At 38.8% G+C, this 18,883-nt stretch overlaps 1 protein-coding gene across 1 annotated transcript in view; it reads right to left on the bottom strand.

The window, feature by feature from the left end:
- Nucleotides 1–18,883, bottom strand: part of SUMF1 (sulfatase modifying factor 1) — a 104,227-nt gene that overhangs the window by 8,712 nt on the left and 76,632 nt on the right. Inside the window, exon 8 of the mRNA XM_007985056.3 lies at nt 1,656–1,715. Coding sequence (XP_007983247.3) covers nt 1,656–1,715 — 60 coding nt within the window. The remainder of the gene's footprint in view (nt 1–1,655; nt 1,716–18,883) is intronic.

Raw genomic sequence — 18,883 nt, 5'->3', positions numbered from 1 at the left:
ACTGGTGACAATTAGGATTTTGAGATACTACTGTACAAAGAGAGATTCACCTGTTTTCCATGGAAGCCTGGTTCCCTGGCAAGAAGATCCAGGTACATTTGTAGCAACAACTTAAAATAGAGAAACAATCTGGGATTAAAGACTCTGATGTATATGTGAACATATAAATATATTGGGAAGACCTGGGACAACGCTTTTAATTTAAAATTAAAACTAGAATTTTAGGTCAGGCGCAGTGAATCCCAACATTTTGGGAAGCAAAGGCAGGAAGAATTTCCTGAGCCCAAATGTTCAAGACCAGCCTAGGCAACACGGCAAGACCCCATCTCTACAAAAAATTTAAAAATTAGCCAGGTTACTTGGGAGGCTGAGATGGGAGGATCACTTGAGCCTAGGAGGTCGAGGCTGCAGTGAGCTGTGATTGTGCTACTGCACCTCAGTCTGGATGAAGAGTGAGACCCTGTCAAAAAAAAAAAAAAAAAAAAAGATTTTATGAAGATAAATTGGTCTACATCTTATTATCAGTGTAGGTCTAAAGCATCAATTGAGCTCTGCTTTATGAACTTCTACCTGAATCACTGGATTAAAAATCCTAAGAAATACAGAAGATACACATACATACAAACTCACATATATATATAATCTAGAGAGATTTGCTTTAGGCTAGTGATTCCCAAACTTGGACGTATGTTTTCATCACCTGGAGAGCTTTAAAAAATGCAATGCCCAGCTCACACTGAAGAAAAATCAAATCAGAATGGGGGTGAGTGAGGAACCAGACAACAGTATTTTATATAGATCCCAGATGATTACAATGTGGAATAAAGTTTGAGAACCACTGTTTTAAGACAAAATTCGATAATGCCATCACTATCAAATTGGTAACCTAATTTGGAGCCATTATAGGTGGTTTTAAGTCTCTAACCACCTGGACTGAATAAATTACTAGGGGAAGCTTTGCGGCAATAACAATCTGCAAAATGCCATCTCTGCACAGGGAGAGAAAGCTGGAGTTGAGGAGATGTGAAAAATATATGACTCAAAGAAAAAAGGGAAGGGATGGTATTCTATTTCCAAATTCCTTATAAAGGTTATTTATGAAATACCAAGTCACTCTAACTGATGAAGAAAGCCAGCTCAGACACTAAAATCATAGCCCAAAGAGAAGAAACACTCTCTGGGAATGATGCTCATTTCACAAGGCACACTTTGTACCCAGAACACGGGATGCTTCCATTTCAGTATATCACAATCTGCCCTCCATATGTAACTCTCACCTGAATCTCAACAAAAAATCCAGAAATGTACAGGATTCTCAAATAAATTAAGGGTGTGCTTTCAGACTCACATGTTGGAAAAGGTATATACACTCACCCCCACGCAGTTCACGAAACAACAAAGGTCTCTCAAAGGGGCAAGATTCAATAGATGAAATGTGGTTGACAATACGTCATTCACAACCTCTGTTACTTGTGTTACTTTTCTCCGTGCTTGTAACCAAATTTGAGATGACAATCCTTCTTTTTTTCTGGTTTCAGTGGGGTTAGGTATGCATTTGCAGAAGTGAAAGAGACATTCGGGGCTATCATTTACAATGGATCCATAAAACTGCTATCAGAACAAGAACGGCAAAATAGTTTAGTGACATGACTTACCCTATGGCACATGTAGGATCCACCTTTCTTCACCCGGTCTTTCCCAGAAGGGGGACCTTTCTACAGATGAAGAAAAAAGGCTGTGTTAGAGCAGAAGGCAAAGCTGCCCCTTACACAGTGGGAGAGAATCCACTTTGATCCAACCAGCTCTCTCATGGTTGTCTAAACTCTCCACATGTATTTCCACCCCTAGGCTTTTATCTGTATTCATGGGCCCTCCCAAATGCCCACCTCCCTAAATCCTACCCATCTTCTAAGGCGCCCCTCAAGTTCCCACTCTTTGGTGAAGTCTTCATGACTATAGGAAGCAATCCTGCCTCCTAAGTCCCTACAGCATTTCTTGCCTAGATGACTAATAAGCTGCTTGGCCACACCTCTTACCATGTCATGCTAATAAGCAAATTTATCCTGTGTTATAATTGGTTTATTCATCTACACTGGCAAGCGTCTTTGAATTACATGTTTTGTTTTGTTTTGTTTTTGAAACAAAAATTTTTCTTGAGACAGGGTCTCCCTCTGTCACCCAGGCTGGAGTGTAGTGGCATGATCACAGCTCACTACAGCCTTGACCACCTGGGCTCAAGCAATCCTCCTCAGCCTCCCAAGTAGCTAGAACCACAGGCATGAACCACCACGCCCAGCTAATTTTTAAAAATAATTATTTGTAGAGACAAGGTCTCGCTATATTGCCCAGGCTGGTCTTGAACTACCGGGCTCAAGTGACCCTCCTACCTCAGCCTCCCAAAGTGCTGGGATTACAGGCATGCAACACCATGCCAGGCCAGAATTACATGTTTTTATAATCCCACTGTGTAACACTTAATAAACACTTTGCTGATTGAATGAAAGAGTTTGCTTGTTAGCCTTAACAAAAAATTTAGGTGTGGTTTATTAAGATATAATTAATACACAGTAAAATTCATCCTTTTTAAGTGCACAGTTCCAATGAGTTTTGACAAACATATATAGTCATGTAACCACTACTACAATCAAGATATAGAACATAGTTTATCTTGAAGAAAGAAAAAGACACATATGCATACTATGAACCAGGCACAGTTTGAGCACTTTACAAATATTAACTCAGGTATTCTCCATCCAATGTTGGAGGTAGGTTAAGTTACCAGCAAAATAAGTAGCACAACCAGGCAGCCCTGCTCCAGACTCCAAGCTCTGAGGCACTCCACTGTGCACCCACTTAGAGACAAGAAGTATAGGAAATTAGGCAGGGCTTAAAAGGAGGCAAGAAAGAGCAATGTCTACCACTGTAATAAGAATTGAGATCTACACAGAGCCAGTACAATGGCAAGACTTTTTTCTAGGAAGGGCTTCAGATAAAAGTTCAAAGGAAATGAAAATCCTAAGGCATCAGTTGCCAAGATAAAAGCCTCAATATCAGGTAAGCCATACACAGCATCTGAAAGGTACCAATAAATAGGCTCTAATAAGTCAGAACGATATCAGGGGAGTCTGTGGGGAGAGGGATTTATCTCCTTATTTTTTTGTTCAAAAAGACAATTAATCACACACCCGTCTACTATTTGCTCCGAAAATGCAAGAGGCCGGGACAACCCCGCTCACATCTTAGTTTTTCCTTTTCCTGTGAATCAAAAAGGTCCTTACTTAACTGGCAGAAGTTAAAAGAACTACGCTTTCTCGAAGCATAGCTAACGTACTTTCTTGCAAATGTAAACCATGTGGGCAGAAGTGCACATTATCTTCTAAGCATTTCCAGGTACAGATGCTCCTTAGCATGGGATTAGGTCCTGTCCTGATAAATCCATCATAAGTTGAAAATACTATTTATTAAGTCGAAAATGCATTTAATACTCCTAACCTACCCAATATCATAGCTTAGCCTAGCGTATCTTAAACATGTTCAGAACACTTACGGTAGTCTGTAGCTGGTCAAATCATCTAACAACACAAAGCCTATTTTATAATAAAGTGTTGACTATATCATGTAAATTACTGAATACTGAACTGAAAGTGGAAAACAGAATGGTTGTATGGATACTTAAACCACAGTTTCTACCGAAGGCACGTTACTTTCACACAATTGTAAACTCAAAAAAAATCTTCAGTCAAACCATTGTAAGTAGGGGACTGTTGTGCTTAGAAACTATCACAGACAAAGCCATTGGCTAGTCCTCCTTCATCTGTAGGGCTACAATATTTACAAGGCCTTAAATGCTTAATGTTATATTAATAAACTTTTGTTAATTATAAACAGACACACTGCAAATGTGAAAAGCTACATGTCAAAATAATGGCTGGCAGCAGTTTTCTTCCCAGGAATATCTAGAATCTGACAAACATTCTGAGTCAGTTTTATTACTCTATAAAAGTAAGACAATTACCAAGAATTCACCATAGCATCAATGAAAGCATTTAAAACTGTGGAACTCTCCCATGTAACGGCCACACTCTCCTACACTGTTTATTGCTTAACAGTTCTTACATTACACTGCTTTAGGTGGTTCTCTGCATGCTCTGTTACAATGTATCAAATTGTGATTCAAGTCTTTCACAGTATCTGCTAGCATGCAATTTAGACTCTTCAAGTAGATCTAGGAACAAGGAGGAGCTGATTTGCCAATGGGAAGGCATGGGAACAAAATAGTTCCCTTTCATCATCAACTTCAATGAACTAAGTCTGCAATCAATAACTACGACACTTACCACAGTGACGCGAGTACTAATGACAGTCATCCCAGACTGACACAACTGTAGCCCCTAACACAGTCCTCAATTTAGGTGACTGCTCAGCTGCTTCTTATAAATAAAACTATTTTTGCTAGCAAACAACATGATAATTAACTAAAACTGTTTGAAATGCTTGCCACTTTGCCAAAAAACAGAAAAATTACTAGGAGGGTATAGTGGGTTGAAAAATGTTCCCAAAATTAATGTTCATTCACAGCCCTAGCATCTGACCTGATTCAGAAATAGGAACTTTGCAGATTGTAAATTTTGTAATTAATATAAGATCATATTGGATTAGGGCAGGCCCTAAATCCAATGACTGGTGTCCTTGTAAGATGAGGAGAGTATGCACAGAGGAACACAGAGAAGTCCATATGGTAATGGAGGCAGGAACTGGAGTGAGGCAGCTACAAGCCAAGGAATGCGAAGGATTCCTGGAAGCCACCAGGAAGGATCTTCCCTTAGAGACTCCAGATGGTGTGTGGCCCAGCTGGCACCTTGATTTCAGACTGCTAGCCTCCAGAACTGTGAGAGGATAAATTTCTGTTGTTTCAAGACACTAAGTGTGGGAGGCCAAGGCGGGCAGATCACAAGGTCAAGAGGTAGAGACCATCCTGGCCAATATAGTGAAACCCCATCTCTACTAAAAATACAAAAATTAGCTGGTCGTGGTGGCACACACCTATAGTCCAGCTACTCACGAGGCTGAGGCAGGAGAATCACTTGAATCTGTGAGGCAGAGGTTGCAGTGTGCCGAGATCGCGCCACTGCACTCCAGCTTGACAACAGAGCGAGACTCCATCTCAAAAAAAAAAAAAAAAAGACACTAAGTGTGTGGTAGTTTGTTATGCAGCCCTAGCAGACTAATCCGGAGAGTTGGGAAAGATGGGTATCTCCATACCCATTTGTGGAAAAAAACATTAATAAATCAAAATTAACACTCTCTCATGATCAAGTTTATTACTGCAGGCTAAAACAACTTAAGTGGCTACTGGTGGTGGTGTTTAAACACCTCATCTATTTGCCTGTATACCGCAGCAGGAAGAGCAGCCGCAGGGCCCTACCACCTCCAACTCCTGTGCTCAAGAGTCTCAGGGATGCATAAGAAACCACTTGAAATTAACCTAGATATCCATCAACAGTGGACTGGATAAAGAAAATGTGGTACATATACACCATGGAATACTACACAGCCATAAAAAAGAATGAATCATGTCCTTTGCAGCAACCTGAATGGAGCTGGAGGCCATTAATATCCTATGTGAATTAACGCAGGAACAGAAAACCAAATACTGCATGTTCTCACTTATAAATGGGAGCTAAACATTGAGTACACATGGAGACAAAGAAGAGAACAATAGACACTGGGGCCTACTTGAGCAAGGTGGAGGGTGAGAGGAGGATAAGGACTGAAAAACTACATACTGAGTATTATGCTGATTACCTGGGTGACAAAATTATCTGTACACCAAACCCCCACGGCCCACAATTTACCCAGGTAACAAACCTGCACATCTATCCTTTGCACTTAAAATGAAAGTTGGAAAGTAAAAAAATGTCTCAGTGGAAAACACATGGAACATAGGGACTCTGCCTATAACCAGGCAGGAACCATCATGAATGCTATCTTCAAAGGTACTATTGCCCGTAACTGCTCTAGTCCCATAGACACCAAAATATTAACACATCTCCAATGCTTGCATGGTTGCAAGAACAGCAAAACACACAGGTTTCTACATATCAGTCCCAATAATCTCAAAAGGCCAAGGTAAAGCTAAAGTTCTCAGGAAAAGAGATGAAGAAGCAACACTCAGCATTAGTGCAGAGAAATCTACCCCTGTTTAAAACACCTGGGAAGGCATGTTTAACAATGAGTCAAATCCACTGGAGATGCCACAGAACCACAAATCAGTGAGACTGGCTTGTTTGGAGGAGGAATGAGTGTAAGGAAGAGGGGTGGCCATCCTGCTCAGGGCTTACCAGGACATTTTTCACAGCACAATGACTGCATTCTGTGTAGTCAAGAGACATTTTCCTTTCCCTCCTTGTCATGCCCAATACATTGACAAGGAAAGCAACAGAAGGGATGGAGAGTGTGACAAATTTCCATCACTCAACGAACAGTCAAAAGGCACTACTAGCGACCTGGATGGGACTGAAGACTATTATTCCAAGTGAAGTAACTCAGGAATGGAAAACCAAACATCATATGTTCTCACTCATAAGTGGGAGCTAAGCTATGAGGATGCAGAGGCATAAGAATGACACAATGGATTTTGGGGACTCAGGGGGAAAGGGTGGGAAGGGAGCGAGGGATAAAAGGCAACAAATCGGGTGCAGTGGATACTGCTCAGGTGGGGGTGCACCAAAATCTCACAAATCACCATTAACTTACCCATGTAACCAAACACCACCTGTTCCCCAATAACCAATAAAAATTAAAAAAGTAAAACAAATAATAAACATGTTATTTGACACAATCCATAGTAATGAAATGCTAAGCACCCATTAAAAAGAATGAGGCACTTCTGTATGTGTACACATTATTATCACTTTTTTACTAAGAAAATAACAGCATCAAGCATTTATTCTGACTTCCTCACACAAACTATGCCTCAGGAAAATAGAAGAGTTATGAGTGAATGTTCTTTATAGAGGAATTCCAGATAATTAATACAGAAAGAGTAATAGAATGTCACTATTTCAAAAATCGTGGCCAAGTGCAATGGCTCACGCATGTAATCACAGCACTTTGGGAGGCCAATGTGGGAAGATTGCTTGAGCCCAGGAGTTCAAGACCGGCCTGGGCAACATGGTGAAACCTCATCTCTACAAAAAATACAAAAGTTAGCCAGGCGTGGTGGGGCACATCTGTAGTCCCAGCTACTCAAAAGACTGAGGCAGGAGAACCACTTGAACTTGGGAGGCAGAAGTTCCAGTGAGCGGTGACTGCGCCACAACACTGCAGCCCAGACAACAGGAATGAGAAACCCTGTCCTAGGAAAACAAACAAAGAAACAAACAAACAAACCCTCCTAAAGAACTGAATCTAGGCAATGAGTATCAATGGCTGCTAAAATCAGTGAGTGAAAGGCTTGTAACAGATGGTTCAGACTGACAATGTCTACTTAAATACTGATCAATCTTATTAACAAACATAATCTTATCAGTGTCACAATAAGAGCCATGCATAATATGCCTCCTGATATGATATAAAGAATGTACACAGCCCTATGAAGTATTTTTAATTACTCTTATACATACACACACTCATTCATGCGCGCGCGCGCACACACACACACACACACACCCTACCTAAAGCCTAAATATAATCAAGACTTTAAATCTAAATAAAGATTGTAGAAAATACAGGGAATAGAAGAATATTCTAAAATGATTCCACAAAGATGCAATGAACAAAACCCAGGTCATGGGAAATTCTTCTAAAAACAGATCATTTGTGGTGATTCCTCAATGATCTAAAACCAGAAATACCATTTGACCCAGCAATCCCATTATGGATATATACCCAAAAGATTATAAATCATTCTGCTATAAAGACACATGCACACATAGGTTTATTGCAGCACTGCTCACAATAGCAAAGACTTGGAACCAACCCAAATGCCCATCAATGATGGACTGGATAAAGAAAATGTGGCACATATACACCATGCAATACTATGCATCCATAAAAAAGGATGAGCTCATGTCCTTTGCAGGGACATGGATGAAGCTGGAAACCACCATTCTCAAGAAACTAACGATAGAACAGAAAACCAACCACCACATGTTCTCACTTATAGGTGGGAGTTGAACAATGAGAACACATGGACACAGGGAGGGGAACACCATACACTGAGGCCTGTTGGGGGTCGGGGGCTAGGGGAGGGATAGCATTAGGTGAAATACCTAATGCAGGTGATGGGTTGATGGGTGCAGCAAACCACCATGGTACGTGTATACCTAAGTAAAAAACCTGCACATTCTGTACATGTACCCCAGAACTTAAAGTACAATAAAAAGGAAAAAAAAAAAAAGAGATCAGGGCCGGATGCAGTGGTCCATGCCTATAATCCCAGCACTTTGGGAGGTCAAGACAGATGAATCACTGGAGGCCAGGAGCTCAAGATCATCCTGGCCAACATGGTGAATGTCTCTAGTAAAAATACAAAAATTAGCTAGTCATGGTGGTACACACCTATAATTCCAGCTACTAGGAAGGGGGAGGCAAGAGAATTGCTTGAACCTGGGAGGCAGAGGCTGCAGTGAGCCGAGATTGCACCATGTACTTCAGCCTGGGCGACAGAGCAAGACTCCAATTCAAAAACAAACAAACAAACAAACAAACAAATAAATAAATAAAAATAAGAAGAGATTAGACATGTTTTCAACAAATAAATAACAAGGGAGGAAAAAGAGAAACGTTATAAATTGAGAGACTTAAAATATTCTCTGGTCGTGGTGGTGGCATGGGGCAATTCTATATGCCTTGTGGCAGTTTTTGTCTTGGATTATCTTTTGAAGGAAGTTTGTGTAACCAAGAGTCTCAGAAGATGACAGAAGAAGGCAGGTTTGTTTCCTGGCCGGAACAATAATGTCAAAGGTTGGGTGTGTTTATTATAAACCTCTTTATAAGACTGGAAGTCTCCTAAGCTCAGGATTATCCAGCTGTGACAAAGACCTACTGTGTCATCCTTGTGGGACTTGGGGGACAAGGGGAAGCGATGTGAACATGAAGTCCATGTTGCCTGCTGTGCTGTGACTAGAAAAATCTGTAACTCTGACACAGAAACTTCATGTCTTCTGCCAGCATCCATGATACTGTAGTGGCCTAACTCATGAGCTTGCAAACAGGATAAAATTTCAGACTCTTCACAGTCTTGATGAAGATACATCAACAAACAAAATGCATAGTATTACTGGCATATATATTCCAGTTATATACGTGAAAATCTTAACAACACCATTATTGCTTTAAACAATCTTATGTTTGGTGTACTCTATATCCAGTTTTCCCCAATGGCAACATCTTCCAAAACTCTGAACTCTATCTCAACCAGGATGTTGACATTGACACAGTCAAGACACAGAACATTTCCATCACAAGGATCCCTTAGGTTGCCCTTTTATAGTTACGACCACTTCCTTCCCGTCCCCCAACCCCTTCTTAACCCCTGGAAAACACTAACCCCTTCCCACTCCTATAATTTTGTCGTTTCAAGAATGTTATATTAATATAAATGGAATCATACAGTATGTAAACTTTTGGAACTGGCTTTTTTTCCGCTCAGCATAATTCTCCAGAGATTCATCCAGGTTGCTTCGCGTACCAACAGTCTATCCCTTATTACGGTTGAGTAGTATTCCATGGTGGGGATGTATCAGTTTGTTTAAATATTCACCCACTGAAGGACATTTCGGCTGTTTCTAGGTTTGTTTTTGGTTGTTTTTTTTTTTTTTTTTTTTTGGCTATTACGAATAAAGATGCTATAAACAGTCATGTGTAGGTTTTTGTATGAACATAAATTTTCTTTTTTTTTTTTTTTTTTTGAGACGGAGTCTCGCTCTGTCGCCCAGGCTGGAGTGCAGTGGCCGGATCTCAGCTCACTACAAGCTCCGCCTCCCGGGTTTACGCCATTCTCCTGCCTCAGCCTCCCGAGTAGCTGGGACTACAAGCGCCCGCCACCTCACCCGGCTAGTTTTTTGTGTTTTTTTGGTAGAGACGGGGTTTCACTGCGTTAGTCAGGATGGTCTCGATCTCCTGACCTCGTGATTCGCCCGTCTCGGCCTCCCAAAGTGCTGGGATTACAAGCTTGAGCCACCGCGCCCGGCCATGAACATAAATTTTCATCCCTTTGGAATCAGTGCCAAAGAAGGGCATATGGTGGTCGAATGTTTACCTGATTTTTTTTTTTTTTTTTTTTTTTTTTTTGAGACAGAGTCCCTCGCTTTGTCGCCCAGGATGGAGCGCAGTGGCATAATCTTGGCTCATTCCAAGGGTTGAGCCTTGGGTTCAAGCGATTCTCCTGCCTCAGCCTCCTGAGTAGCTGGGATTACAGGCACATGCCACCAGGCCCAGGTAATTTCTGTATTTTTAGTAGAGACGGGGTTTCACCATGTTAGCCAGGCTGGTCTCGAACTCATGACCTCATGTGATCAGCCTGTCTTTGCCTCCCAAAGTGCTAGGATTACAGGAGTGAGTCACTGCGCCCAGTCGAATGTCTAGGTTTTAAATAAAACATCAAACTGTTTTCCAGAATGGCTGTACTCTGTCACATAACCACCAGCAATGGATAAATAATCCAGTTTCTCTGTATCCTAGCCAGTCACTACTTTTTAATTTTAGCCATTCTGATAGGTGTATAGTTGTATCTCACTATGGTTTTAATTTGTATTTCTCCAATGGCTAATGATGTTGAGCATCTTTTCATGTGCTTAGTGCCATCTGTATATCTTCTTCTGTGAAGTGTCTCTTCATGTCTTCTGCACATGTTCTAATTGGATTGTTTGGTTTTTCACTGTTGAGTGTTGAGTTTTTTATATATTGTAAATATACATGTCTTTTGTCAGATATATGAGTTGCAAATATTTTCTCTCACTCTGTAGCTTGTCTTTATATCCTCTTAACAGGATCTTTCACAGCAAAAAAGTTCTAATTTTTATAAAGTCCAGTTTATTTATTTTTCCATATGTGGGTGATCACGCTTTTGGGTGTCAAGTCTGTATACACTCTTTGCCTAGCCCTAGATCTCACATTTTCTCCTGTATTTTTTTCTAAAGGTTTTAGAGTTTTGCAGTTTAAATTTTAACTCTGTGATTCATCTGGAGTTAATTTTCGTGTAAGGTGTGAGACTAAGGTAGAGGTTCATTTTCTGCCCACGGATGTCCAATTGTTCCAGCACCATATGTTGAAAAGGCTTTCTTTCCTTCATTAAATTGCTTTGGCAACTTTGTCAAAAACCAGTTGGGCATCATATATGTATGGGTCTATTTCTGGGTTCTCTATTTTGTTTCACTGACCTATGAGCATATCCCTCCACCAATATCAAACAGTCTTGATTACTGTAGCTATGTAGTAAGTCTTCAAATTGAGTATACTGGTTCCTCTCACATTATTATTTTTCAAAATTGTTTTAGCAATTCTAGTTCCTTTGCCTTTCCATATATATTTCAGAATAAGCGTGACAATGTCTACAAAAAATCTTGCTGGGATTTTGACAGGAATTACATTAAACAATTGGTAGAACTGACATCTTTACTAGGCTGAATTTTCCAATTCATGGGCATTGTCTCTTCATTTATTCAGATATTTCTTTTATTAGTGTTGCATAGCTTTTAGCACACATGTACTATACACATTTTATTAGATTTACACATAAACATTTCATTCGGTTTTGGTAACTGTAAATGTATTGTATTTTAAATTGCAATGTCCATGTGTTTGTTGTTAGTCTACAGAAATAAACTTATGTTTATCTTGTGTCTTATAAACTTTATAAACTGATATATTAGTTTTAAGAAGATTTTGGTAGATTCCCTGGGACTTTCTATGTAAAAAAACACTCATATATCTGCAAATAGGGACTGTTTTATTCCTTCCTTGCTGATCTGTATACCTTTTATTTCCATTTCTTACCTTATTCTACTGGCTAGAAATCCCAGCACTATGTTGAATAAGAGTTCTTGAAACAGACATAGTTACCTTTTTCCTGATATTAGTGGAAAAGCACTTGGTCTTTTACCATTAAATATAATGGTAGCTATACAGTTTTTTTGTAGATGCTCTTTATTAAGTTTGAGAAAATCTTTGTATTCCTATTTTCCTGAGAATTTTTGTTATAAATGAGTGTTGAAGTTTGTTAAATGCTTTTTCTGCACTGAAATAATCATGTGATTTTTTTTCTTCTTTAGTTTCTTATTATGGTGATTACACTGACTGATTTTTAAGTATTTAACCAGACTGTACTCCTGGAATAAACCTCAATTATCATGTTTTTAAAAATACATTGATGAATTCTACTTGCTAACATTTTGTTAAGGATTTTTGTGTTTATATTTATGAGGGATGTTCACCTGTAGTAATCTTTTTTTTTTTTTTTTAACTGCTTTTGGTTTGGGAATCAAAGCTATACTAGCTTCATAAAATGATCAGAAAGTGCTCCCTTCTTTCTATTTTCTAAACAAATTGTGTAGAATTGGTGTTTTCTTCTTCTTTAAATGTCTAGTAAAATTCCTCAATGAATCCATTTGGCCTGGAGATTTTTTTTTTTTTTTTTTTTGGAGAAGTTTTAAAATTTCTAAATCTATTTCCTTAATAGTTATAGGACTATTAAAATTATCTATTTTATATTGGGTGAACTGTGGTAGTTGGAGTTTTTTGAGGAAGTGTTGTTCCTCGTCTAAGTTGTCACATTTATGTGTATATATGGATGTTCACAGTATTCCCTCATTATCCTTTTGATGTCTACAGAGTTAGCATTGATACATTGTTTCATTTCTCATATTAGTAATTTGGGTGTTCTCCTTTTGCTTTGTCAGACTTGCTAGAGGTTTGCCAATTTTATAAATCTTTTCAAAGACCCAGCTCTTCATTTAACTGATTTTTCTCTGTTTTTCTGTTTTCTATTTCATTGATTTCTGTTTTTATTATTTCCTTCCTTTTGCTTGCTTTGGGTTTAGTTTTCTCCTTTCTTTTCTGGGTTCTTGAGTTGAAACATATTGATTTTAGACTTTTTCTCTTTTCTAATGTACACATGCAGTTCTGTAAATTTCCCTCTTAGCAATGTTTTCACTGTAGCCCACAAATTTTGATATGTTTCATTTTCACCCAGTTCAGCACATTGTTTGATTCACCTTGGAACTTCCCCTGTGATCTAAGGATTATTTAGAAGCATGTTTCATAGTTTCCATCTGTTTGGAGATTTTCCTATTATATTTCTGTTACTGATTTCTAGTTTGATTCTATTGTGGTTGGAGAACACATTTTGTATGTCCTCAATTTTTAAAAATGTGTTGAGGTTCATCTGATGGCACAGGATATGGTCTAATTTGGTATATGTTCTAGGCATACCTGAAAAGGGGTATTCTGTAGTAATAGGGTAGTGCTAGACAGTGCTAGAAATCTCTATCAGATCCTTTGGTTGATGGTATTGTTGAGTTCTTCTATATCTTTGCTGACCTTCTGTCTAACTGTACTATCAATTATTGAGAAAGGAGTGGTAAGGTCCCAAACTAAAATTGTGGATTAGTCTACTTCTTTCAATTTTATTAGTTTCTGCTTCACATGTTTCAGCTCCATTCACTGGGCATATACGTATTACTATGTCCTCTTGACGGATTAACCAGTTTATCATTATATATGTTCTTCCCCAACTCTGGTAGTTTTCTTTGCTTTGAAGTCTGCTTTACATGATATGAATATAGCCACTCTGACTTTCCTTTGATTAATGTTTACATAATATATATTTTCCCATCATTTTCTTGTCAACTTGCTTATAGATCATAATATTTGAAGTTTCTTGTATACAGCATATAATTGGGTTGGTTTTTTATTCTAATATGCCAATCTGTCTTTTTAATTGATATAATAAGCCATGTACTTTTAATATAATTATTGATATGTCGACTTAAGTCTGTCATTTTATTTTTTGTTTTCTGTCTGTTCTCTATATTTTTGTCTGTTTTCCTTTTTCTGACTTCCTGTGGGTTATCTAAACTTTAAAAAAAGAATTCCATTTTTATTTACCTATTGTGCTTTTAAGCATACCTCTTTGTGTAGCTTTTTTAGTGGCTGCTAAAAGGTGTATGCATATTCATAAATATATCACCCTACTCATGTATGTATAGTCATAAATGTATCAGTCTACTCATGTCATTTTAACAATTCCAGTGAAGTAACAAAACCATAACTCTCTTTAAATCCCTTTAGCTTCCCTTGTTTATAATATAATCATATTAAATATTTTTCCTCTAAGTACATTTAGAACAATATCAGACAATGTTATAATTTGTTTCAACTGTCAAATAAAATTTAGAAAACTCCAGAGAGGAAGGAAAGCCCATTGTATATACTCATATTTGGGCTTACCATATTCTTCCTTCTAGTCTGATATTCAAAGGTTCCTTCTTTAATCATTTTCTTTCTGTTTAAGAAAATTCCTTTAGCCATCCTTTTAGGATAGGCTGGCTAGCAACAAATTCTCTTAGTTTGCCTTTATGTGAGAATGTCTTGATTTCTCCCTATTCCAAAAAGATACTTCACTGGATAAGGATTCTGGGTTAACAGTACTTTTCTTTTAGCACTTAAAAAACATCATGCCATTTCCTCTGATCTTCATGGTCACCAATGGGAAATCCATTGTCATTCAAATTGTTTTTTTTTCCCCCCTACAGGTAAGGTGTCATTTTTTCTGGCTGCTTTTACAAGTTTTGTCCTTAGTGTTCACAAACTTAATTATAACTGTGTCTTCCTGTAGATTTCTTCGGAATTACCCTCGTTGGGGCTTGCTCAGCTCCTTAAATCTGTGAGTTTAAGTCTCTTGCCAAACTGGAGGACTTTTCAGTCATTATTTTGTAAAGTACTCTTTTTGTGCTGTCTTCTTTCTTTTCTCCTCTAGGAGTCTCAATACATAAATGTAAGATCTTTTGTTATAATCACGTAGATCCTTGTGGCTGTCAACATTTCTTTATTTATTTACTATTTTCTTTCCATTATTCAGATTGGGTAATTTCTTTTGTTCTAGTTTACAGTTCACTGAATTTTCCCCTCTGTGCCTTCCATTCTGCTGTTGAGCCCATACCCTGAGCTTTTTAGTTTGATTTTTCAATTTTCAGTTCTAAAATTTGCATTTGGTTCTTCTTATATTTTCTATTTCTTTGCTGAAGCTTTCAATTTTTTCATTTGTTTCAAGTGTGATCATAGTTGCTCACTGATTTCTTTTTTCTCCCACGGTTTCTTTAAAGTCTTTGGTGGGTAAGTCTAACATCTCTGTCATCTCAGTGTGGGCATCTGCTGTCTATTTAAATTTACTTTGATATCTTCCTGGCAAGTTCTTGGTTCTTGGAATGGCAAGTGACTTTTCAACTTAAACCTGGACATGTTCTTATTATATTAAATGGACATGTTCTTATTATGTTAAAAGACTCTAGATCTTATTAAACACCCAGTTTTAGCTGTCTTTCTCTGATACCACCCTGGCAGGGGAAGAGAGGAGGTGTGATCCTGTTACTGCCAGGCAGAAGTAGAAGTTCAGGTTCCCTGCTCAGCCTCCGTTAACAACTCAAAAGGGACACCTCATTACTACTAGATGTAGGTAGGTGTTTTGGCTCCCCACCTGGTTGTTTACAGCAAGGTAGAGGTAACCTCTTTACTACTAGACAATATGAAAGACCTGACTACCTACTTGGCCTTCTCTGGCACCTAAATATGGCCTCACGAGGGTACAAGCCTAGGCTCCCCATTCAGCCTTTGCTGGACAGTTTTTTCTTTGGTGTTTAGATAGAGTAGAGTGGTTATTGTCTAAAAGCTTTCTGTATTGCTAGACTGCCCATTTCCTACTTGCTCCTTTGGCTAGAGAGAGCAGGCTTTTGTTGAGACTTCCTTTGTCTGCACCTGTTAGCATTTCTGAGTTGCTTGCTTCTTTAGGTCCAAGTCTGGGATATATGCAGCAAAAAGGAAATATATGAGACAGGGTCTCACTCTGTCACCCAGGCTGGAGTGCAGTGGCACAATCTTGGCTCACTGCAGCCTCGGCTTCCTGGGCCCTGGCGATCTTTCCACCTGGGCCTACTGAGTATCTGGGACTACAGGCACATACCATGATACCTGGCTACTTTTTGTATTTTTTGTAGAGACCAGGTTTGGTCACGTTGCCTAGGCTGGTCGTGAATTCCTGGGCTCACCATAATGTGATTTCTAGGACTCAGATCTTTAGCCACTCTGCTTTCTTTTAACTTTCCATGGTTATAATTATGCTTACAATTCTTTTATGTGCAGTGTCCAGAGTTTTAGTTGTATTTAGTAAGATACAACTAGTAAATGTACATTTACTCCATCTTTCTAGAACCATGAGTCAAACCTCCTTCACCTTCATTTTTGAAGGATTGTTCTCCTGGATATAGAATTCTTAGTTGACAGGTTTTTTGTTTTTTCCTTTCTGCTCTTTGATTATGTCACACCATCATCCTCTGGTCTCTACTGTTTCTGATCAGAAATCAGCTATTAATCACATTATTGTTGCCCTGTATGTGATGAATTGTTTTCCTCTTGTTATATTCAAGATTTTGTCTTTCAACAGTGTGAATATGATTTGTCTAAATGGCTTTTTCTTTTTTTCTTTTTTCTTTTTTTTTTGCGGTTTATCGTAATTGTGCTAATTGTGGTTCACTGAGCTTCTTGGATCTATAGATAATCTTCATCAAATTTGGGAAGTTTTCAGATTTTTCTTTCAATTTTTTTGTCCCTTTTGCTCCTTTCCATTTGAGATTCCCATTACACAGGTGTTAAAATGATGTTGGAACACATGATGTTGTTGCACAGGGCTCTGTTGATTTTTCTCTGAATTTTTTTCTGCTTTTTAAATTTTTATGTATTTATTTATTTTGAGACAGGGTCTCACTCTGTCACCCAGGCTGGAGTACTCTGCCATGATCTTGGCTCACTGCAGCCTCAACTTCCTGGGCCCAGGAGATCCTTCCACCTCAGCCTCCTGAGTAGCTGGGATTACAGGTGCATACCATGACACCTGACTGATTTTCGTAGATACAGGGTTTTGCCATGTTGCCCAGGCTGGTCTGAAACTCCTGGGCTCCAGTGATGTACTTGCCACAGCCTCCAAAAGTATTGGGATTACAGGTATGAGCCACCATGCCCAGCCCTCTCTGCTCTTTGGTTTGGATAATTTCTTTTTTTTTTTTTTTTTTTTTTTTTTTTTGAGATAGGGTCTTGCTGTGTCACACAGGCTGGAGTGCAGTGGTATGATCTTGGTTCACCACAGCCTCAGCCTCCCTAGGTTCAGGTGATCCTGCCACCTCAGCCTCCCACGTAGCTAGGACTACAGATGTGCACCACCATACCTGGTTAATTTTTTATTTCTTGTAGAGACATAGTTTCTCCATGTTGGCCAGGTTGATCTCAAACTCCTGGACTCAAGCGATCCACTCACCTCAGCCTCCCAAAGTGCTAGGATTGTAGGTGTGAGCCACTGCACCTGTCCTGGATACCTTCTCTTGATCTACCTTCAGGATCACTGAATCTTTCTTCTACCATTTCTAATCTGCTCTTGAGTTCAACTAGGGAATTTTTCATTTCAGTTAGTAGTATACTCTTCAATTCTAGAAATTCTACTTGGTTCCTTTTTTATAATTTCCATTTGATTCTCTATTTGTTGATTCACAGTTGGCATATTTTATAGCAACTATTCAAATATACTTTAGTTCTTTAAATATAATCATAATAACTATTTTTAAGTCTTTGTTAAATCTAGCATCTGGGCCTACTCAGAGTTAGTTTTAACTTAAATACTCATCTTCTTTAGTATGGGTCACACTTTCTTGTTAGTCTGCATGTTTATTACATTTTAGCTGAAAACTAGACATTTAAGATTATATATATAATATACATAATTTAAGATTACATATATAATCTTAAATGTTTATATGTTCAGATATATATGTGTGTGTATATATATCTACACACACACATATAGAGAGAGAGAGAGAGAGAGCACATGTATATGTAACATCAACACTTGATTACCTTATTTTTCTGCAGATTTTTGCTTTGTTTTGTTTTGATAACTTACCTGAATATAAACTGTAGAATGTCATTCTCCATGGTCTGTACCCACTGATGTCTCTGTTCAGAATTTTTTTTTCAATTCCATTGAGGTCACATTTGTGTTACATACTTGAACAGCTGACCAATAATTTAGACACCCTGAACTCACTGTGCTTTCGCCCTTCCTTAACCAAGGTGTATGGATTGAGGAATGGCATTCAAAGTGGCAGTCATCGCAGGTCTCCCTGGCTTTTACTTTTTGCTGGGCTCTCTTGGGTCTTCCCTGCTTATGTTTAGTTTCCCAGAAAGCCTAGAAAAGCTTATTTCACACCTTTAATGTCTCTCTCACTTGCACGATCTCCCTGTTAAATTCTGGCTGGTCTACCACCCATCCCAAATCACAACTGCTACCGTGGGCTAGTCATGCTGCAGGATTTCCTGAAATATTCTAACGTGAGTCTGCTTTTTTAGCTCACAAAGCCACAGGCTTTCAGTGCCCCCATCCTCCACCCTGAATCAAGTCTACCTTTGGCTGTAAGGTTTTGGTTTTCGCCGCCAGTCCTGAACTGAGTTAAAATTTTATTTTATTTTTAGAGACAGGGTCTCCCTCTGTCACCCAGGCTACAATGCAGTGGTGCAATCATAGCTCACCGTAGCCTCAACCTCCTGGGGTCAAGTGATCCTCCCACCTCAGCCTCCTGAATAGCTGGGACTACAGGCATACGCCAGCACACTTATCTAA

This window comes from Chlorocebus sabaeus, chromosome 22 (assembly GCF_047675955.1).
Source record: "Chlorocebus sabaeus isolate Y175 chromosome 22, mChlSab1.0.hap1, whole genome shotgun sequence".
NCBI lineage: Eukaryota > Metazoa > Chordata > Mammalia > Primates > Cercopithecidae > Chlorocebus > Chlorocebus sabaeus.
The sequence above is the reverse complement of the archived record's forward strand: the minus strand, read 5'-3'. Positions and strand labels throughout refer to the sequence as shown.